We start from the raw sequence: 23,133 nt of genomic DNA on the forward strand, positions 1-23,133 counted from the left end.
AGTCACAGTCCCCAGGAAGTAAACTTTCTCCTTAGAGAAAGTATTTAGTCCAAAGTGCCATCAGCATTTTTGGAATCAAAAGTAACACCTGACCTGCCCGAGAAGGTGCAAGAGGCAGCAGCAGAAATAGCATCTCGGATTAAACAGGGCAAGAGCGGCTGGGAGTACAGACTGAATGACTGAGAGCTGTTTAGAAACCAATTTCCATAAGTCAGCAAAGCTGCTTCGTGCTAAGCTACAGGACCTCTGGCAACCGTCCCTGTGAGGGTCTGGCTGCACAGCCAGCCTCTGTCCCCAGGGGGCTCCTCATTTTTACACCCTGGAGTTGAGTTGGCTGCGCACACGGTGACGGGTGGAAATAACGTCATGACTCTGCTCCCGGTCCTAACAGCAGAAGGAGAGAGGAAGTTCTTGGGGGTTTTATTATGCTAGAAAGAACAAGTTAATGAATGCAGATGATACAGGTGAAGGAGCACTCATAAATATAACTGCATAAGGTTTGCTAATATTACCTTCTATGTTTTAAGCCAGCTCCCCAGTATGGCCCATAAAATTGTAAATAAAAGCAAAAGAGTTTAGATGAGGGTTCTTTATGGCAGTGCTGTTTAAGTGTAATCCATGGTAAATAATGCTAACAAATGGAATATAAATGTTTTAGTGCCAGGCCTCTTCTTTACAACACTGCAAAATCACACTGCTTTATTCCACAGGCAATTTCAATATGAACAAAACATCATTTTCATTAAGCTCTACTGCCCACGGCCACTGTACCCCCTGCGGGATAGCTCACTGCAAGGTCACACGCCTGCCCCACCGCCATCACTCAGTCACCCGGAGGGCTACTCACACACTCCTTCCTGCACCCTTTTCCCTCGGAAGCCCGAATGCCAGGCTCCAACATGGAATCTGCATTTTCCTGCCACAGCGCCTGCAGAAAGGCTGTTCACAGGCCGTTCGTCTGGAGTAAGGGTGGAGCCCAGAGCCGGATGGAGGGCTCGGCGCTGAGCTGAAGCAGGAGCGCAGGTCTGATGGGTCCAGGGCTCTGCGGTGTCATTTCCAGAACCAACCGCCTCACGTGGCATCTTTCCGATGGCCTTGAAAAGTCTGCGAAGATTTTCGATGTCAAATAGCGGGGCGTTCCCCTCCGTCACGGGGACCTCCACTCAGGTGCTCAGCAGGGGAGAGAAGAGCGCAGAGATGGAGGTGGGACGCTGCGTGCCTGTGCCGTTCAGCCTCTGCCCTCGGGAGTCCCTGAGGCATGACTCGGGGTCACAGGACACCCCACGTCCTTATCCCGACACACTTGGGCTGATGCTAGTCTGCGTGGAATCACTGGCGCCCCCTACAGCCAGAAGAACTGTAAAGTGTGGACACCACAGCATCAGAAATCCTGTCACAAAGCAAGAGCATATCAGAGCGCCACTGCCCCGGGGGGACAGCCGGCTCACCCCGTCCAGGCCCTGTGCCTTGTAGGCCTGTGAATTACATGCACACGTATGCAGAGGGACGTGGAGAGAGAGAGAGAGCTGGACAAGGCGGGAGGGGCTGGCGGGATTTAGGACTGGGGCATGGGCATCGTGTGCACCCAAGTAGGGCGCCCATGGAGCGGAGAAACGAAGAATCATGACGGTGGCTGGCTGGGTGGTGTAGACTCTCGGAAGTCCTGCGAATTTCAGGCAACAGGAGTAAGAGTTTGACTCTGGAGAGGAAGGGAGGGCCTGTTTCACTTAACTTCACAAGGACAGGCGCATAAATCCTGGCATGTGCCGACCCCCTACTGCTACGAAGTACATAGAGCACCTCTGCATAAACGATCTCATTTGCACCTCTTAATAACTCCGTGACACAAGAGGGCAGACCCTTCGTCCTCACGTTACAGATGGGGAAACGGTAAGCCACTTGCCAAAGCCACAGGGCTAACCAGCCTCTTTCCCCGACTGTGGAAGCAGCCTCTGGACCAGCCTTTCTGCTGGCAGCTGTTTGAACCCGTCAGCTGTCAGCATAGCTGCCTCCAGTCTTGTCTTTTGGCTCCAAAGCCCAGCTCGGCTTCTCCCAGGGAACCCGGTGCAGCCTCCCAAGGCCTGTGGATCAGTACTTGTTTCTCACACCATTAGAACTGCCTCGGAAGGCTCTCCTGCAGCTTGGGGCCGATGAGCCTCCTGTGTCAGAGTTCGGGTGGACACCACGTGGGTGGTGATAGCCGAGTGTTTACTCCATGCACGGCATCGTTCTCAGGGGCCACAGAGGAACGAAGGGACTTGCCTCTGCGAAGGGACTTCTCTGACACTGCTGGTGTTCGGATGAAGACACCGAGGCGCCCAGTGGGCAACACGCTCGCCGAATGTCATGCAGCTGGTAATGAGGGCCAGGGCGCTGGGTGCCTGAAATCCAGGCCGCCTCTGGCCTGGTGTGCCGAGGACGGCCCTGTTTCCATCTCTCCCCCAGCTCGATGAAGGCTGGCATTCCCGTTCAGCCTCCACCAGCCGGGCCCAGATAACAGATCCCACAGTCTCTGGACCCACAAAGATCTGGAACAGGTTTCAAGGGCTGAAGTGCTTCCCTTCTGTGACTTCTAAGCTCTCCCTCAGATTTTCTTTTCATTCCGAAAAATGACCTCCTTTCTGGCTCCCAAGTGGTTTTGGCACACGTGTGTCTCTTCTCCAACCTCATCCTCTGCCGTCTAGGAACAGTGGTCGGCTCTGTGTGACCTTGGGCAGATGACATGTGACCTCTGTGAATTAAAAAACCAAGGTGGGGCCTCCTGCCAGTCAGTGCAGGGGTCGAGTACTGGCTGTCTGGGGGCGACTGACCTGCAGACGCTCCCCGCCAGGGATGGAAGGATCCACGCCAGGCTCCCTCCCGGGGCCCATTTCCCCTCCGATCGCCTCTTCACCTGGACTGTGACATCTTCAGCCCCTTTGTAAACTCCAGAGCAGAATCTCTCGTTTCCCGCGATGAAGGAACCAGCACTTCTAGGGCACGCTCACCAACCGGGCTCCTCATGTGGAAGATAAAACTGCAGAGCGTCTAACTCCCTGATTCACGGGCCGAGAAGTCCCTGCCTCATCCCCACAAGTCACAGGTCTGGACGCTTCTTTGGGCCCCGGACCCAATCCTGCCCTCTCCTCCTTCCCCCGTCTCTGAGACGGCCCTGTCTTGTCCCAAATGCCACGTCTGGCAAGTCTGCATTTGGGTCCACTCTTCACAGATTGTTCCAACGCTAGTCATCTGGCCGCCAACAAAACGAGCTCTGAGGCCAGATACCAAGGTGATGTCAGGCACGGCCCTGGGCTCGGCGAGGTTGACCCGCCCAAGCTGACGGCGCTTCCCTGCCCTCCCAGTGGGAAGATGCCTAGAACCACCTCACGTGGTCGGCTGGCCCTGGACTCCCTGACCCGGATCAACAGGGACTGCGTCCTCCACTCACCATGGAGGTCAGCCCTCAGCACTAGGGAAGAAAATGAGGGATTCTTTTTTAAGCGAGCCTTGCCAAGGGACCCTGGAAGAGGGCATGACAACCCACTCCAGCGTTCTTGCCCGAGGAGCCTGGCGGGCTGTAGTCCACGGGGGTCGCGAAGAGTTGGACACGACTGAGCAACTAAGCACGCACACACACAGGCCAAGGGAACTGGATGAATAGCCGAGTGACGCCGAATCCGCTCCACATGGCCCGCGAGTCCTGCGGAGGGCGGCCGCTCTGCCGCATCTGCGTATTTCACTTACGAGCGGCGTTAAATGCAGCAGCTGCAACCATCATCTTTTTTCCTTTTCTCTTTCAAAACGATGAGTCAGAGTTAATCCACAGTTGTATTTTCCCAAGGCACAGCAGAAAACAGTTATGTGCGTACTGCCAGGAGACAGGAATGAATTGTTTCCCTCGCCCTTTTGTTCCCTACTCGGCTCTAAGCCCCACGCGCCGAGTGAGCAGCAGAGGGTGGCCACCGAGAAACCCAGCAGTTCCTCTGCGCTCTGGCTGTGCCGTGCCGTCTGCTTTTTAAGACCTCGGACGTTACAAGGCCGGCTCTCCTCTCGTCATGCTGGCCCGCCGATAACTACCAGCATGAAAACAAGATGCCCAGGCAATCAACACGAAAGAAAAGCAAGTGAAGTCGCTCAGCTGTGTCCAGTTCTCTGCAACTCCATGGACTGTAGCCCACCAGTCTCCTCAGTTCATGGAATTTTCCAGGCAGGAATACTGGAGTGGGTTGCCATTTCCTTCTCCAGGGGACCTTCCTGATCCAGGGATCGAACCCGGGTCTGCCCTGCATTGCAGGCAGACGCTTTACCGTCTAAGCCACCAGGGAAGCCCAACACGAGTTTTCAAAAATAAAACCTGCTTCTTCAGGGGGTGGTGTCTGGAGTGATGACTGGCTGGCTGGCAACATGCTCTGGGGTCTCCGGGGGAAGACTGGAGAGATGGATGTGAGTGACCCACCCTCGCCTTCCAGACTCCCTTTCCCTCAGGGACCAGAGCAAGACCCAAGGGCAGAGGGGCTTGCTTCACCATTTGCGAGGTAAGGGCTCACAGCTAAAGGAATCCTGGTTTCCCAGCCTTTCTGGACCTGATCACCCACCCCCTCAGGGCCCCAGCCCATGCTGTCCAACCACTGCTGTAGAAGAAAAACGCATTCACAGTTCGCTTACATACATTTTACAACCTTACGTCACTTCCTGTGACTGTTTCTTTCCTCCGAACTGCCATCTCAAGGTATGTTTATCACTAATGTATCTGTCACTTCAGCTAGTAAGGAAGGGCCCGGGCCTAACAACCTCCTCTCAGATGGAGAAGCTCTGTGCCAAGCCAAGCTGGCTGATACCGTCAGAGTCAAGCCTTGGGCCTGGGACTGCATGGCTGCTATCCCGGTGATGTGCTAATTTTCCCAAGAACCTGAATGCCAAGGCCTTCTTTACATGCGTTCAATGCAGGCCTCTCTCTCCTGCATGCCTGAGCTTCTGCTGGACAACAGCGACCCTTTTCCTGCAAGAAGAGATGGCTCCCAGAGAGGAGGTGGCTACAGAGGAGGGAGGAGGTCTGTCTTGGATGAGACAAGGAGTTCACCCGGTCCCTCTCCTCCTGGAGATCCCACTGCTCCTCTAGGGAGGAGTCCGTTGAAAACCTTAGGTTCCAAGGGTGCCCAAAATAACTGGTCTTCCAAGTCTTTACTGGCAGAGTTTCAATATTAAACCCCCTATGGTTCTAGGGAAGGTCTCAGCGCCACCCCAGCTTCCACTGGCCTGGCCACCCGTTTCCCTGGGTCCCTGTGTCCGATGGCAGACGACATTCCAGTGTCAGGATGGGTTTTTCCTAGAGGGTGCTTTTTTTTTTTTAAACAAAATTTTTAAATGACTTCAGAGAAGTCCCATTCAGAGAAGCCTCTAGTGGAGACAATGCTTCAGGACAAAACAAAGCCCTGGGATGCCTGCTCTGCCAGGGGCCACCTGCTCTTAGGACCGGGGGTGGGCAGGAGCTAAACAGGCAGGGCTGCAGCCGGGCGCCCTGCCGGCCCGCGCCCGCACCTACCGGGTCTGTTCATGAAGTCGCAGTGGCCCAGGCCCGCGATGTCCACTCTCTTCATGAAGAGCACCGTGCTCGTGAGGCTGGCTTCCTGCATCTCCGCTGGCTTCAGCGGCCGCATGTCTCTGGAGGCATATTCTTCGGAGTACAGACAGAAGAGTTTTCCTGGAAGAGACCAGGGCAAAGCGGGGTTGACGCATCTGGGGGGCCGGCAGACGGGAACCGCCGTGCGTGGCTCCGGGGCCCGCGGGGCTACCTGAGGGAGAGGCGCCGAGGATCTGCTTGCGGGTCTCGGCCTGGCTCTGGCTGATGGGCTGCGTGACCAGCGAGTCTGCTCTGATCCTGGGGTTGTACACCTTTGAACGGAAGGACAGCAGCTTGAGCATCGGCTCAATCAAGATCCCACGGGCTCGCTCGCCCTGCAGTGACTGCTGTTTGCAGCACCTGACTTCATAAAGTGTTCTGTACCGACTCATTCCTTTTGTACGATATTTGTTATTGTTTCATTTGCCTTGATATGAAAACTTCAAGAGCTTTGATAAAAGGATTTAAGGGCTGTCTGCTTTCACTGTGGCTTCTATAAACATGAGGGCGCTGCACTGTCTGCTGGAACACGGATGCCGCTTCTCAAAGCGCCACGCTGCCCGATGGGGACAGATACTCACGTGCCCGTGGACAAATCAAGATCCTCTGACAGTGCTGCGTCTCCTCAAGCCGCTATTCAAACGCACTGTGACCCCCGGGGTCTCACCTCTATAACGCACGCTGGACCCTCCCGGTCCGATCGGCTAACACAGAGCTACAGATGTCACTGACGGCAATCCTTCTCAGGTGTAGGCGTAAGTTTAAAGGTGAGTGATAAACCTGGGTTATCTGAAGGGTGGATTAATTCAGGAAGGTCAAGCCAAACTGCTTCGGAGGGAACCTTCCTAATGGCTGGAATGGCCCTGTCACAGTAATCAAGGGCACTTAGGAGACCCACAGTCTCCTGGGGGCATGGAAGCAACACAGCTCCGAATAACGGCAAATGGATCAGTACTCAGGGAGGTTCTTCTCAGTTTACATGCTCGGGCTTCCAAAACCCCACTGTCTTTGACAGCTTGAGCCATCCTAGTTCCGTTTTTCCTAATTTTTAAGGACAGTGATTAAAAGCACACATATATATTTTTTTTAATTTAGGGTGGAATTTTACCATGTCAACGATAAAGCCAAAATTTGCTAAAGTAAGAGTCAGTGTACTTGAAACTGATCTCTAGTAAATTACCTGAGAGAAGATGCTAATTACTTTGATAAAGAGACCACCAAAAACACCTAAGACATGTATGGAAGAAAAGATTAGTTTAGGAGTCAAGTAATTTGCTTTACTAGTTGTGTTTCCTTAAAATTTTTTCTGTAAAAACAAAACAAAACAAAACAAAAAACCTTTTTCTGTTAGCACCTCAATCAATTTAATTTTCCAGACTGCCAACCTGCTAATGAAAGGCAGTTCCCTATGCTCAAGACTTTGGTTACTGCATGTAACAGTGCTTCTCTGCACACACGGCCAAATACAGAGAAGGCCCAGATCGCAAAACGACAGGAACCCAAGCCAACGAGCAGTCTGATGACTGTCTGCTCAATTTAGTTTAGGCAGTTACCTACTCAGTAATAATTACCTTTCTTCTCTCCACACCCACATCAATAACAAACTTGACTGTGTTGCTACAGATCAAAGATTCTCCGGAGCTAGCCGTTAACACCACTCGTCTCTGGTAAACTGGGCATCTTTTCTCCGTTTCATCGTTTGGCTTGAACAGTGCACACTTCTCTTTTGGATACAAAGGAACAACTACCAGCTCTCCAAGATCTGGGTTTAAGTTAGATCCTTCTTGACAGACAATTTCATAGGCTTTTTCAATATCCTAAAGTAAAAGAAGAACACCATCCATGAGAATACATACAGTACATTACAAACAACTTTGTCCACATTACATAAAACTATAGGCAAAACAAGGACCTACTGAATAGCAGAGGGAACTGTGCTCAATGTTATGTGGCAGCCTGGAATGGGAGGGGAGTTCAGGGGAGAATGGACACGTGGGTTTGTATGGGTAAGTCCCTTTTCTGTCCACCTGAAACTATTGCAATTTTGTTAATTGGCTATACTCCAAAACAAAACAAAAGTTTAAAAAATAAAAAAACATTTTAAAAAATTTGGCAAAAGATGCATAAGATATTCATGGAAAGAAGTACTTGTTGTCTACAGATATTGTTAAACATGAAAAGAAGATATAACTGTGTAAGGACATTTCTTTGGGGAAGTTAAATATAATTTATAAATGACTTCATTGCTTTTAGTCCAGAAGGGCTTTCCTCCTGTGAAATGTACTGTCTTTGCCTTCATGCATTTCTCTAGCTTGAGGCAACTTCTCACGTCTGTTAACAATGACAGGGAAACAAAAGTTGTTTTCAGGTCAGTGAGAATGCACCACTGTGCTCGGATGGCGGCAGAGCTAAGAATGTAAAGCCATCTCTAGGCTTCCAATAGAAGCACATATACATACACGCTCGTTCCATAGTCAGGGCTTTAATCTGGGTCATTCTGAAAATTATTACCCATTAGCACTTAGTATTTTAAACACAGCAGAAATGCAATGAAGTAGGCAGGAAATAAGCACTGTTATTTATATACGTGCAAGATTCAGGAATTTAGAAATACTCTTTAAAAATGTTTCATTATCAAATACATTGAAAAAGAGTAAATTATGTGCCCTAAAACTATAAACAAGTATATTCGTGCAAAATGCTCAAAAAGCAAGACATTTTACATAGTACTTTTCTATTAAATTTTTCTCAAATCACAACCAGATTTCTACAACCTCATATAAGAAAGATGTCACAATGTAATTCTTACACCTTTTAAATTCGCTTCCAAAATTTGTTGCTTTTTTTTTTTCAGGGTCTAACTACCAGATGGAGGAAGTCAGTCAGTTCAGTGGCTCAGTCCTATCTGACTCTTTTGACCCCATGGACTGCAGCATGCCAGGCCTTCCTGTCCATAACCAACTCCTAGAGTTTACTCAAAGTCATGTCCATTGAGTCGGTGATGCCATCCCACCATCTCATCCTCTCTGTCCCCTTCTCCTCCTGCCTTCAATCTTTCCCAGCATCAGGGTCTTTTCAAATGAGTCAGTTCTATGCATCAGGTGGCCAAAGAATTGGAGTTTCAGTTTTAATAGGAAGCCCCATTTCATTTTATTAGATTAGATTTCATTAAAAGTCTAAGTAAAATGATGCCTTCTGTGACTGTTATAAAGATTTGAGGCCCCTGCCCAGCACTCCAGTTCATCTTTCCTTCCCTCCACACCACCTGTCGGATGGGACTGAACTAACTCAAGGGCTTCGCAGGCGGACAGATCTGCCTGGGAAGTAGCAAGACCTGGGGTGGCCTATTACCCCAGAGACCCCAGGGAGGCAGGGCAGAGGCTGTGGCCCACACCGCCGTCACCTGGGCACCTCCTCCTGCTCACACTTCGCGTTCCCGTGCAGCTGGGCTACTTGGGGCAGGTTTTTTTTTAACCAAGCAAAGAGCAGGACTACTGACTGTAAAGAATGAAAGTCTGCTAGCTGGAATAATCAGAATAAAGCTATTTATTCCAATTTTTTTTTTAATCATTCTAATCATGTCACATTTTCAGCAAGGCAAGCTTAGAGATTTGCAGAGAGGAGAGTAAGTCCTTGATCTGTGTCTCTCTGCACGTGGCTGCTGCCCAGGCCTCACAGGGACCTGGGTACGTTCCTCCTGGTAGGGAGGTGGCAACCCTGGCACACACAGCTACCCGAGCTGGAAGCGGAGGCTTGATTCTAGCAGCCCACTCACAAGTGTCCAATCAAAATAAGCCTTCAAACTGCACTGCAATAGTTTTCTCACTCTCTGAGAATTGAGGCCTGTCATTTCTCATTTGCTTCCAGCTGCTAAAACTTTAGTTATAACAGGAATCTAATGTTGAATTTTGTTCCAAATGGAGAGGAAAAATAATTTTTAAAAATCTTCAAAAAGAAAAAAAGCAGAGCAAAATAGAAACATTACTGTATCTACTTTGGATTCCTCAAGCTCAGATGACAGAAAGTTTAGAGATCATATCTTCAGAATTTTTAAAAAGTGCCTAAGATATTCATCTGGTATGTCAAACTGTTTACTCATTTCCTTTTGGTTCAAGGTGTTCAGAGCATTTACATCCTCAGGGCTTTCCCATGATACGTGCCACAAGTATGGAAGATGCAGCCCCCTGCGCTGAAGGAAGACATCCGGCCCCAGGGGACAGGGCCGTGACCAGATGGAATATTTCCCAGGAAAACCTTCCACCTAAGCGCACCTTCCTGTGACCGCTTCAAGTTGCACGACCATCTGGCTAGACGGTCTCATTTGTCTTTGTCTGCCAGTTAATCTACTTTGCTTTTCCTTCAGGTTAAAAGATGGTGAATGGTTAGGAATAACACCCTGTAAACACGAAGGCCTCCATGCCTCAACCGAGCCCGAGACACAGGGAGCGCGGGCTCGTGGTGCTGGCTCACAGCACGCGGGGCTGAGCCAGCGGTCAGGGGAGACGGCGGGCCCCTGACGCTCACCGAGCCAAAAGGCCTGAGGGCGCTTCTGCACCTTAACACGGATTTCTTAAGAGGAAAAACGACAACAAGTAGCACACTTCTGTTAGACCGCTTGGGTGTGTTTTCATATGACATTTGGTTTGCTGGGGCAGATTCTAAACTTGCATATTGAAATCAAGGAAGATTCAAAGAGCAAGGGGCAAGATGGTCAATAGCTGTTAACACGGATTTCAGGGCAAGACAAGATTTCCCAAAAGACAAATTCTGAGACCATAGCAGCGTATCTTATGCCAGTTAATCCTGACATAAGGAGTGAAAAAGAGAAGTCCATCAGGATACTGAGCTGTGTTCAGCTTGTTAGGGGAAGAAGCTTGTTAGATGGAGAAAAGAACCTGATAACAGCTGTGGAATCTGGGGCTGGGCTGTGAGGAAGAACGCTGGTCCCAGAGAAGGCACGCTCTAGCTGCAGGATGGCTGCCCTGCCCGTCCACCGGGCAGCCTGCTGGGAGCCTCTGGATGAGGAGGAGACCCCCCCCAGAGACCCCAGTGCTAGACTCGGCCACGTCAGCAGCCACCGCCAGGAAGAACGAGTCTTCATGCTCAGAGGCTCAGAACTGCAAGCTCCGCCCCGAGCTTTCCCTGCACTATCACGCGCATGACTTTAAGACTGCACGACTGATGGTTTCCTAACAGGAGATGTCTTTCTGTTCTGACTTCCAGGAAGATTCTATACCCTTCTAAGCCCTGTGAATTTTACAGCTTCTACTACTTCCCTAGGTAAAAATGCATCTTCTCAAGTCTGACAATTCAGAAGTCACTATGCCATCTCTTACAGCTTCTATTAAAGAATCAAATACTACCCCTAACTCTGTTATGAGCTTTATTTTCCAAAAATCCATTTGAGAATTTTTGGTGACTCTGAAGATGTCTCCTCACTCTATCAGTCTTAATTATACCGCCCCCATCCCCAGCATTGAGATGTATGCCTTCTCTTCACCTGGCAACTCTAACTTCCAAATGCCTTAGACTCTTTAATTCTGCCCTTCCTCCTTCCTGAGGCTTCACCCAGCTACACCGAAAACCTGTTTTCAGAAATCCTTTCCCTGTCTCCTTAATCATTTTATTTCTTCCCTCAGGACTTTCCCGAATATCTTGAATCATGCCGGATTAGGGAATGATAATAGAATACATCACTGTTGCAGGCAGATTTACTACTCAAGAAACTGTATAATCTATACATGAAAAACATAAATATGCTGTGGTTTATCATATACTTGAGATTCTGAATTACTTTCTTTATAGAAACAGATAAAATTTATATTGTGAGAAAACTGTCTAAAGGTCTCAAAGCTAAAGGCTTAGTCATCCTTCATGCTGTGACTATAAGCAGAATAAGCACTCCTGAAGGTGTTTCAGAAAGCGTGTGCATACTTAAGGCTCTGACAGAGAGACGCAGTGCTGGTCTTTGTCCAGCTGGTGGCTCAGCCAGCAGCAAGCAGCTTCCTTTAAGTTTCTGTTTAATCACTGGAAACGCTACGTATTTGGGTCATGGTCTAAAAGGTAGGGCTTTTACTCTTGAAGTGAAATGACGGGTAAGGAGGAAAAGGCCAGGCAATCACTCTCCAAGAAGAAAGTCTAACTCTTAAGATTCTGGAGGTTTTTAGATTTGGCCCTCAGAGCAGTGGGAGAGAGAGAAGCAGGGTCAGGGTAACTGCGTGAGACCAATGCCACCCCAAATGGACCCTGACTGTCTGAAAGCAGTAACAGACGCTCAGGTGTACATTGCCAGTTGTTCTTTTGGAAAGACAGCTTCAACAGAAGAGTTTTCTCATTCATCTTTTTAGAAAAGTGTAGGGAGACAGCCCTCTGGGTGTGCCATAAACTCTAGTGTTCTGCCTAATTCTCCACTGACTGCGTAGGAGCACTTCCTGATTCTCTGCCAAGCACTTAGGATATGCTCTGCATCTCCAGCCCTGTTCCTGCCGTGAGGGGGGCGGCCGCACCCCTGTGTCCCCTCTGCTGAGAGCGTTCACTGCGAGCCTCTGGGGCAGCCCAGGATCCCGCCTGCCCCGGGGGAAGGAAGTCAGCTCTGGAGATCACCCCCAAGCTCCTCGGACTCCCCCCTCCCCCTCCCCATTCCGTGTTTCAGAACAACTCCTGCTTTTAGAAGCATTTCCCCATTCACCTTTCAAGCACAGGCTTTATTTACTCTTCATTGAAGCTTCTTCCGAACTATAGAGAGATGAGGTGTGATGGAACCAAGCATTTAAACAGCTAATTAGCAAACTGAAACCTGTATGTTATTCAAAGCTTCCCAGCAAGGTTCAAAAGCTCCCAATAAGGAACCTTATTGCTCTGGTAGATTAGAGTATTACTCACTTACTTGTTCACAGGCCAGAAAGACTACGATGTCACCCTTCTCACCCGAGTGGTGAATTTCAAAGATAAGGCGTAAAATAGACTCAAAAGACTCCTTCTGAGCCCCACTAAGGTACACAACCTCCACGGGATGCTTGTTTTTCACTTGGATGAGAGGCACGTTTCCATAGTAAGAACTGAGTTTGTTGATCAGGTGAGGTGAGGAGTTAATTATGAGCTTCAGTTCTGGTCTTGCTAGTAACACATCTTTAAGAAGTCCAAGTAACACGTCAGTTGCGATGCTTCTTTCGTGAATATCATCTAAGATGATGACCCCATAGCTACCCAAAAAAGGATTGGACATCATTTCTCTTTGCAACATATCATCAGTACAATACCTACAAAGAGGAAACATTAACGTTAGAATGCTCTCATGAAAAAGATCAAACAAGAAACTCCTGACATAAGCCACAAAAATGCCTTTCCTGTATCCTTTTGTCTAAATCAGGAGCTTAAAATCTTTATCAGGGCCAAGATTTCTTTAAGCTGATAAAATCTACAGACCTTGAAAACAGAAAAATACATATAAACAAAAATTTTAAGTTCAGTTTGCACGTGTTCACCGACCCTCTAAAGACCATCACTGAACCTCAGGTTAGAGACCTCTGCCTTAAATGTTTATTACAGATATTAATAAGAGCTACACTGAATGTCTGCCCTGAGTTTTTTAAACAAAAAAGTAATCTAGCAAAATACTCCCGTTGGGTACGAGTCTTCCCCTCTTTCATCAATGGAAGAACGTCGAGCGGGAGCACAGACTCTTCAGTGGAGCACACACGTACACGGATGACCTTCCTGGCTCAGGTTCTTGGCCCGGTGGGTCCAGCAGAAGGGTCTGCAGGTGGCATTTTTTGGGAGATGATGTCACCAAGGTGTGAGCATCGACATGTTTGAAATGTCACCCAAATAATACCCACACAAAAGCACCTAAAAAGGAATCACCCATTTGAGGGCAGCATGCAAACTGTGGAGTACTCCTGGAAGAGGAAAGGGTCAGTAGTGGTTTTAATGGAATTTTCTAGTAGTTCTTTTTTTAAAAAATAATCACAAATACCTATTAAGCATCCAGAACCATACAAACATCATCTTTCTGACAGTGTTCACATATCTACCTATATTATTCCTTGAGGAAACCAACCCATAAGCTTTATACCAATTTAAGGTATGATTTTATTTGGCCCTGTGGAGGGCAGGTCTGAACGGCTATTCCGAGAAGGGCCTGCCTGCAAGGGTGCCGCTGGGCAGGCATTTGGGAACTTAGACTTGGGCGCGTTCTCACGTTCCCAGAACTGAGGCTTACTGTCTGTAATATGGTCCAACCTGCTTTTCGTCTGGGAGTCCGAAATTTTAGAAGACAGCCGGAGGCAGAGGGTGCCTATGTGACCGGCCCCCAGCACAGAACCCCGGCACAGAGTCTCTGATGAGTTCCCGACAGACAGGACCGCGTTTCACACCCGTCGTCACAACTCACAGCTGGAGGGACGAAGCGTGTGCCGGGTGAGTCCTCGGGGAGGGGCTCCCGGACGCCTGCCTGGTTCCTGTGGGCTGTGCCCTGACACCATCTCCCTCTGCTGACCCTGGAGAAATGTCCAGGCTTAATCAAAAAGGGAGAAGTTGTGACTCACCTAAAACTACGAGACTCAGCAAGCTAGACCTGGCCTTTCGGATGGCTGCAAGGAGATCCAACCAGCCCATCCTAAAGGAGATCAGTCCTGGGTGTTCATTGGAAGGACGGATGCTGAAGCTGAAGCTCCAATATTTTGGCCACCTAATGCGAAGAGCTGACTCATTTGAAAAGACCCTGATGCTGGGAAAGATTGAAGGCAGGAGTACAAGGGGACGACAGAGGATGAGATGGTTGGATGGCATCACTGACTCAATGGACATGATTCTGAGTAAACTCCGGGAGTTGGTGATGGACAGGGAGGCCTGGCGTGCTGTGGTCCATGGGGTCGCAGAGAGTCAGACACGACTGAGCGACTAAACTGAACTGAACTGACGGGAATACGAAGGATCAATCCTAAAACTTACCACACAAACCTCCAGCTTTCTACATAAGTCAGAGACCTACTTCTTACCTCATATTAATAAGATCACGTGTACAGTGCCTAAGAAAACGCTTCCCTAATGACCATGTAAAAAGAGGGATGCATCTTGGAAATGTTATCTATACCTTAAATTCTTAAGACTAAATTTCTGAAAGCTAAGAACATAATATAGGAAAGTATAATTAATATATTTTTTAAATTATATTTATTGAATTTGACCTTAAAAATTTGAGAAATTAAAAAAAAAATCTGTGTTACAGAGGGTTCTTATTTTAAATTTATGTATCACTTCCACAAGATATTGTGATATCTATTAATAGTTCAAAGACTATTTTAGGCATATGATATTCAAGTATCCACTGGTTAGAAAAAAACCAGAAAAAAACTTAAAGAAGAACGACATTGTTCTATATAGAATCCAGAAAAATGGCAGTGGCATAAAGATTATATTTACTAAGTAAATATAATTATATATTATATATATATAATTATTATATATATAATATATAATTATATATAATAATAATTATATATTATATAATTATAATTATATATTTATATATAATTATAAAATATATATATATAATTATATAATTATATATAATTATATATATAATTATATAATTATATATAATTATAATTATATATAATTATTATAATTATAATATATAATTATTATAATTAAATATATATTTAATTATAATTATAATATATAATTATAATATATATTTAATTAAATATATATTTTATATATATATAATTAAATTATATATTAAATATAATTATATATTATATATTACTATATTATGTGCCCAACAGATTAGATGCTAAGGAGGCACAAAGAAAATGGAAAAGACAATATCAAATACAGAATACTGCCCTCCATAGTCAACAGTCACCCTTAGAGCCTCTTATTTAAACAGCTTTTCAATCTGAACTTACCAATAACTATGGCGAGTACGCACCTTCCAGGCAGTGAGCGTGGCTGGAGTTTACCTCTTCACCCACCCAGATCGCTAACACGTGCGCCGCGCTCCCACGCACCAGGCCCGCACGGCAGCTCCCCGAGGTCTCACAACCACCCCGAGCACATGTGTCAACCACTGCGGCTCAGAGATGAGGGTGCGTGAGCAGGCAGGTGGGGGGTTAGCGCAAGGCCACAGGTGGGTGGGTGGCAGAGACTCAATTCACAGCCACGCCACCTGCCCTTTGGAGCACAGAGCGCCAGGAAGAAAAGAAAGGACGACTTCCTTCTATCAACACAGGGCTTTTCACTAGCTCTGGCCCCTTTGCTTGCAACTCAAACTCTGTGAGCAACAAATCAGAGTATCTGCTGACTCTGCACTGGCTGAGGAATGTCGGGTGGAAAGTGCACCGTCCCAGCCACAAGCGGGCCCGGGGAGTAAACAGAAAACACGAGAGGAGGACCAGGCAGCCGGGCAGATGCAGAAGCCACCAGAACCTGCAGCGGTCACCAGTTCCCCTCTGCCTTCTAAGGTGTGCTGGCGGTTCAGCTCCTCCACACCTTCTGAAGGCTATTTGCTACGTTAAGAAAGGAGAGCTACACGCAGAAAGAGCTAAAGAAAATAGTCAACAGAAACTGTACTCCTGCCTTTGGCTGTAAGGATTGAATGCCGATAGAACTACAGTGTTTTCCCCCGTGATGCATGAAAGCCAAGTCCCTATCCAGAACAGATGTGTAAAAGGTGAGGTGTGTCTCTGACCTGCGCTGACAACATACTGGGTTACTCCATAAGTGTTTATCTCTATGACTTTCTAAAGAAAAAATACATATATATATGTACACTTGATCTATATTAGTAATATAAAAACAGCAAAAGATTTCATATTAAAAGTGACTACATCCAAGAGTCCTTTTCATAAGGTTTCCAAAGTTGAGATGGCAATAAAGATAAAAATACATCTATTAAATGTAAACTAGTCAGAGCTGTCCTTTAATTAAAAGCATAACCACTTGAAAGGACACTTTAAAGTCTAAAGGATGAAAAATGAATCTGCTGAGTGTGGGATCCTTCACCCTTTCAGGGGTGCATGTCCTGCCCAACTCCTCAACTTGTCTGTGAGGTCCCCAAAGCACAGAGGTTTGTCCGTTTACCATTTGCATAATAGTTTATAAACACACGCTAACACAACGACTCGGGGACATCACGGCGCTAATAAAAGCAGGTGACATATCTTCGAGAAGTGCAAGCCCAGTGCTCTTGATGGTAAGACTCCCTATGCTTTAACACCGGTCTGAAGACTGATGTCTTCTACTCTTGAAGGTAAACGTTTGTGGGGAAGCAGCTTCGTGCAAACTGAGAGAGATCTGCAGGCACTCTGGGTGTGACAAGCACTCTGCCGGGGTCTGCAGCAGCCGGCGGGGACCAGCGCTGGTCTTCCCTTTCATCATCGAGGGTGCTGCATGCCCTCCACGGGACCAGCGCGTCAGACGCTGGGGGTACGGGTGAGCAGAGACCAGCCCTGCCCACGCTCCTCTGCCGGGCTGTGCAAGGCCAGGGATGCCGCAGCGCCCTTGCGAGGCCAGCAGGGGGTGTTCCCAGGGGGTGGGCCCTGGCACGCTGCTGTGCCCCCAACAGGGTGAGAGACGGGCAGACACGCTGCTGCCGATGCCCACGTCTCAGCCCCGGGGGTCGGGGCGGGCACGGCCCGGGCAGCTGAGGCCCCGGGGACGCCTCATCCTTCCATGAGGGCTGCGATGGGAACCTGCCTGAGAAACTGGCCCAGAGCAGGGTTTTCCCACTTTTCTTTTGCCTTCTGCTAAACTCTTGGAACCCGCTGTGTAAAGGAAACCTCACGGTAAAGCTAAAATCAGATAAAAGGACTTTTTCTCCTCCTCACAACTTGTGGGAGCTACTGACAAGGGTCCCTGGAATCCGGAAGCACCTGAAAAGTAGAGTTTCAAAAACTCTGCCACCATGAAGGCTGATAGGACATTTTACAGTCCAGCAGAGAGTTTTCTAATTTACACTAAGGGAGGGTCGAGGAAGTCTTTGTGGAGCGGGTGACCTCTGCACAGGGCCGTCATGACGAGGAAAATGTGCCTGGAGGAGGCACAGACATTCCGAGCGGACAGAAGAACGTATCAAGGCCCATGGGCTCGGAGAACCGCGAGCCACGCAGCTGGCACACAGACAGCTCTCACAGACCCACCAGAGCTGGAGCTCCAGAAGGTCTCTGGGGCCGGCCTAACAAGTCAGAACTTTTCCCTGAGGACTGTGGGGAGATACGGAAAAAGTGTACAGACAGGGGATCTCTGATGGTGTCAGTGGGTGACAGAGAGATGAGTTACTGTTATACAAGTTACCGGTGCTTAAAGCAGAGAACGCAAAGAACACGCTCTTTTGGGACTGCAGAAGACGAGCCAGGAGCCGTATCGGGCACAGCAGGAGAAAGCCCCCCAGACCAACCTCAGGATGGTTTCACTGGTGCAGCAGTTCTCAAAAGGAATCACGTAGCCGACTTCATGACCGATGTTAACGTCCATCTCGTCTGCCACGCGGAGGGCGAGCTGGACCGCCGTGGGCTTGTGGACCTGCGTGCACACCACGCCCCCGTGCTGGTAGTGGACGGAAAGGCAGTACTCGGCACACCACTGCGGGACCTGCGCGGGACGGACGGGACAGGGTCAGCCCCACGAGCCAGCGACAGAACCCGAGGGCTCGTCTCACCCGTGACTGTTCCTCCCACCCGTGCATCACCAGTGGGCCGCACGACGTGAAACTGAGCAACCTGTATTTATGCATCGAGTTATTACTAGAAAATAAAGTTAGGAATAAACAGCAGTTAGCACGGACTGTGAAAGTTAGACCCTCAGATGATAAAAGGAAGATTAAAAAATAAAAGGCAAAGTAAAAAAAAATGTTTTTTAACCTCAGCTCTTATGAAAAGACTAATATATTTAAGACTATTATTTTCTTTCTGGTTAAAAGAAAGCACCATCAAAGATACGGCTTTTGGTACCAACTCTTATGCTTTAAGCAATGTAAATATTAAATATCATTTAGATGAAAAATAGTGGTTCAAAATTACAACATTTACATTTAAATCTAAATGATCATAACAAAATAACCAGATAAGCCTACTTTAACTTTCCCTGGCAATAAAAGCTAAAATATACTGGCATTTATTAACTAACTATAACGAAAAGTGAGCTCAGTGATATAACCAACCAATCTTTTCAGATTTAGAAAGAGTCAATTACAAGATGGCTGAGTTATTTCTTTTCAAATCCTTGTACTGAAAATGTATGATAGTTCAATTAATTCTATCAAGTTTATCTGGGTAAGAATTGTTATAGTAGAAAGTACTAATTCATTTATATTCTGCAATCTTTTTAAAGCTTTTCTTCTATGTATTACAAATTTAGAACAGTATACACATATACGAATCTACATCTCACACACATATATGTGCATGCAGCAATCTTAGGGCACTGTCAGTAAGTTTTACTTTGTTACATGTATTTTTAAAATAAATCATTCTGAATGCTTTTTAATAGATTCAAGGTATTTAAGAGTTTTGACATTTTTAATTATCTTCAGATTTGCTATTTACTAGATCCACTGTGAGATTCCTAGATTTTACTACTCATTATAACTTGAAAAATAAACACGACTTACCAGAAATAAAGTAACCGCAAAATGAACATCTGCTATAACTTGCAGCAGGTGACTGGAAGTGTAAATGCAGTTCCTCTATTTTAAGACAGGTGTCAGCCTTGTCAACAGGCTGAAAACTAATCAGCAATCATTTACTCAATGCCGGCTTTGTCTGACTCTGTGACTGTATAGTCCGTGGAATTCTCCAGGCCAGAATACTGCAGTGGGTAGCCTATCCCTTCTCCAGCGGATCTTCCCGACCCAGGAATCGACTGGGGTCTCCTGCATTGCAGGTGGATTCTTTATCAACCGAGCTACGAGGGAAGCCCTTGTTCCACGAAAGGCGAGGCATTTAACACACTACCCTCAGCAGAGCTGGAATTGAGGCACAGCACAGGGAAGGACAAGGCGCTCAAGTGGACCGAAGTCAGGAGTTCTAGACCTGACCAGCCACTAGCTTCTGGTTTGTAAACCATGATTTCGCCAAGCTTCCACTCCCTTTCCTGTAGAACGGGGTGAATGGATGAGAGCCGCCCCTCAAAGTCTGAGCTCCTGTGCCGTTCTCTCCACAGGGCTGGCGCTGATTTCCACTTACTCCTAGACACAAATTCTGCGAGGTCAGACTATGACAGGATGTCATAAACATCATACAGGCCTGGTGGTGCAACAGACATAAACCATGCGGCGGTCCTCACTGTCCTTTAGGCCTCCCCCACAGGAGAGCAAATGTTTTCACCTATGAGGCAGAGAGTACCATTCAGAAATGGGACAGCTCTTCTAAGCATCAGTGAAAATAACCGGCAGGAAGACTGGACACGCGCGTGCTGGGCTCACTGTAGGGTTTCTCTGCTGACACAGCCAGGCTGAGTTTGAGCCCAAGTTACAGCTGACTGCAGAGCGCCTCTCCGGGCAGCTCTGCCTGCAGACCACGTGCCGCCCCTCTCGGCCACGGTCACACACGGATGACGGCAGGGATGCGAACACAAACCGAGAGGCTTGTCTCTCAACAAAGAGCAGAGACACCTGAAACCGTCTCTCCTAATTATTACAACTTCCGAGCTTCGGCAGGCCTTCCGAATCGCTCTAGGCAAGCAGAGGTGCCCTGGGAAGCTTGGGGACGTGGCAGGCTCCGAGTCTCGGCTGGAAGAAATGACGGCTCGCCAAGTGCCGGATGTGTGAACATCTCATAACCTCACGGGTTTCAGGCACTAGGATTTCAGCTTCACTGGGCACTCTCGCCTTCTTGGCACTAATAACAGACAGCACACCACGACGTGCCCTGATTCTGACTCTCCCCCGGGGGTGATGGCTTCTTTACCCCAACAGTCCCTTCCCCTCCTCACGGGTAACGTGTGTGCCTGTTGGAGACTTCGTGTTGCTCTCCAGTTTCTCTTTGGAAGACATCCCTGCCCTCCCCTCTGTCATCTAGAACAGACTTTGATTCTTATCGAAAGTTGTGCAACTTTACAACCATCTTGGTAAACAAGGTAGGAAACTGTTTTATAACTGGAAAAAAAAAAAAAAAGCCCAACCTACTTACAAATTCACCTGGAAGTTTTGGCAATAGACAACACTCATGTTTAGGTATGTGGTCTAGAATTTTTCCCTCCTAGAAACCAGGACTTCAAATATTTCCATTCTGAACTCACCTAACGAATTTTGCACATTCTCTCAATCCAGTTATTTTAATCTTGGGTGTGGCATGAGGGATCTTTGTCTCCCAACCAGGGACTAAACCCATGCCCCCTGCAGTGGAGGCGTGGAGTCTTCACTGGATGGCCAGGGAAGCCCCCTCAACCTCGCTTTAAAGGCCATTTTCTAGACTATGTGATGGGCCTACGTGTTAAAAGTCCGCCTCGACCGGGCTCCGGGTGTACAATCAGGGTTGGAGTGGAACCGGCTCTTGGCTCGTATCTCCTCCCTGCAAGCAAGTCGCCAGGACCCCAGCCAGCCTGCTGCTACAAGAGCAGGTAAGAGGAGTCCTCCGAGCACCCAGAGTCTAATCTAGATCAAGGCTTCACCGTCTTGGCTTCGTAACTGGAGCTCTACAAGTTGCACCGATTCGGAAAATGAAGAAGCCAAGACTCTCCACCCCCCACCCCAGGCGACAGGCACGGGACTGGGCTGCTGGGCTCCGGGAAGCTGGGGCCGGGGTTCCAGCCGGGCCGATCTGGATCCGAACCAGGAGGACAGCCGCCTGTCACGCTGGGGTGGAGCCTCCTGCCCCTCCGCCCACGAGGAGAGACAGGGCCCCTCCTCTGGTGGACACGTGAGTAAAGGACATGAGACAAAGGGATCTAGGAGACCCAGCACTGCTCCAGTTAAACGCATTCTAGTCCCAAGGCCCCAAGCCCTCCTTTGGAACCTCTGGTCTGCCCCGGGAAGCCAGTTCCTCTTCTGGGCCACCCAGGGTACAGCTGTGCGGAGGTCCCGGTCACTCACTCTCATTTAAGCACCAGAGTCACGGAGCCCAACGTCGAAAGGAACCGCGCTATCGTTGCTCGGCCGCTAAGTCGTCTCCCGACTCTCTGTGACCCTGTGGACTGCAGCCCGCCAGATGCCTCTGTCCATGGAATCCTCCAGGCAAGAATACTGCAGTGGGTTGCCATTTCCTCCTCCAGGGGGATATTCCCAGCCCAGGGATCAAACCCGTGTCTCCTGCATTGCAGGCACCACTGAGCCACCTGGGAAGCCTGAAAGGAATTTTAAGGACCAGCAATTCACCCAAAGGCATGAATCGCTACAACAACATTCCTGCAAGCTGCCTAAGCTGCCCACAGGAACCAGGAGGTCAGAACTCACTCCTGAGAGAGGGTCCCCTTCTAGAATAAATGTCACACATCCCTGGATACCATAATCTGTATACACCTTGAGTGAACACAAGCAGACTCTGCCAGCAGAAAACAGGGGTAAGTTACAGGTGTTAACAGGTGAAGTTGTTAAAAGTGAACACATTCTATAGCATCCAGCTTCTTAATTTAGGCTAAATCTCAGGTATGTCTTGCTTATTCAGCTCACTAACCCATCCATGTCATCGGAAATTTCAGGACAAGTAAAATAAGACAGCTCCAAAAATATTTCATTCTCTTTCAGGCTTTTTCATAAACTTGCTCCAAAAAAGGTAATAAGAAAAGCTCTCTAAACGCATGAAAAGCTGTCCTCTTTTCCAGAGGTCAGTCACTAAATAGCCTTCCATCCCACCTGCACCAAAGAGAGATGGAATTTTTAAGATCCAGCAGAACACCCGTGGTCCTCTCTGAAAGGCTTGAGGCTAAAGTCAGACTTCTCTTTGAAAGGTTTAAAATGATGAGGATAAAGAAAATAGTCTTGGAAGCTCTTTTAAAAAAAAAATAACCAAGTTGTTTCTATAATTAAGGAGACAACCAATGCTTTCATTATTTAAATTGGTTTAGAAGAGGCCCCCAGTCTCATCTGAATACTACTTTGATTTCTCCCACTCTGAAGACACATACTGCCTTCACACTTAACAGAAACAAGCACGATTTATTAAAATGATCAAGAAGTTAAAGGTGACAAGAGAAACCACTGCTAGGTATTAACGTATTATAGGGTAACGATTCTTGCCCTTTAAAAGCACACATTCTAAAAGAAAACCCAAGTATAGATAAAATTTTCTTTTGAACGACTGTGTAGGTTAGCAGCTCTGAAACTAAATTTTGAGAATTCTAAGACTGACCAAGCAACAGTGAGTAATGAGAGCTCAGTTACCCACAGAGAAGGAAGTTACAGACATGGAAACGGGGAAGGCTCGGATGAGTGCTCGCGGCTGAACTGGAATCAGAAGCATCAGTAGGAACCCATGGTTTTTAAGGAGAGAGAGACAGAAATACAGATAAAACAGAAGTATGGATAGGGAAAGAAATACAGAGAAGTGAAGAGAAAGAGAGACAGTGAAAGAGCTAGAGAGAGAGAGAAGGAGAAA

General features: G+C 47.7%; 1 protein-coding gene across 1 annotated transcript in view; it reads right to left on the reverse strand.

Annotated features, from left to right (window-relative positions):
- Positions 1-23,133, reverse strand: part of DHX32 (DEAH-box helicase 32 (putative)) — a 49,738-nt gene that overhangs the window by 6,482 nt on the left and 20,123 nt on the right. The window contains exons 3-7 of the mRNA XM_065923531.1: positions 18,000-18,193; positions 12,486-12,858; positions 7,171-7,416; positions 5,772-5,871; positions 5,522-5,680 (exon numbers count right to left, since the gene is read on the reverse strand). Of these exons, the coding sequence (XP_065779603.1) occupies positions 5,522-5,680; positions 5,772-5,871; positions 7,171-7,416; positions 12,486-12,858; positions 18,000-18,193 (1,072 nt within the window). The remainder of the gene's footprint in view (positions 1-5,521; positions 5,681-5,771; positions 5,872-7,170; positions 7,417-12,485; positions 12,859-17,999; positions 18,194-23,133) is intronic.

This window comes from Muntiacus reevesi, chromosome 2 (genome assembly GCF_963930625.1).
Source record: "Muntiacus reevesi chromosome 2, mMunRee1.1, whole genome shotgun sequence".
NCBI classification, from domain to species: Eukaryota; Metazoa; Chordata; class Mammalia; order Artiodactyla; family Cervidae; genus Muntiacus; species Muntiacus reevesi.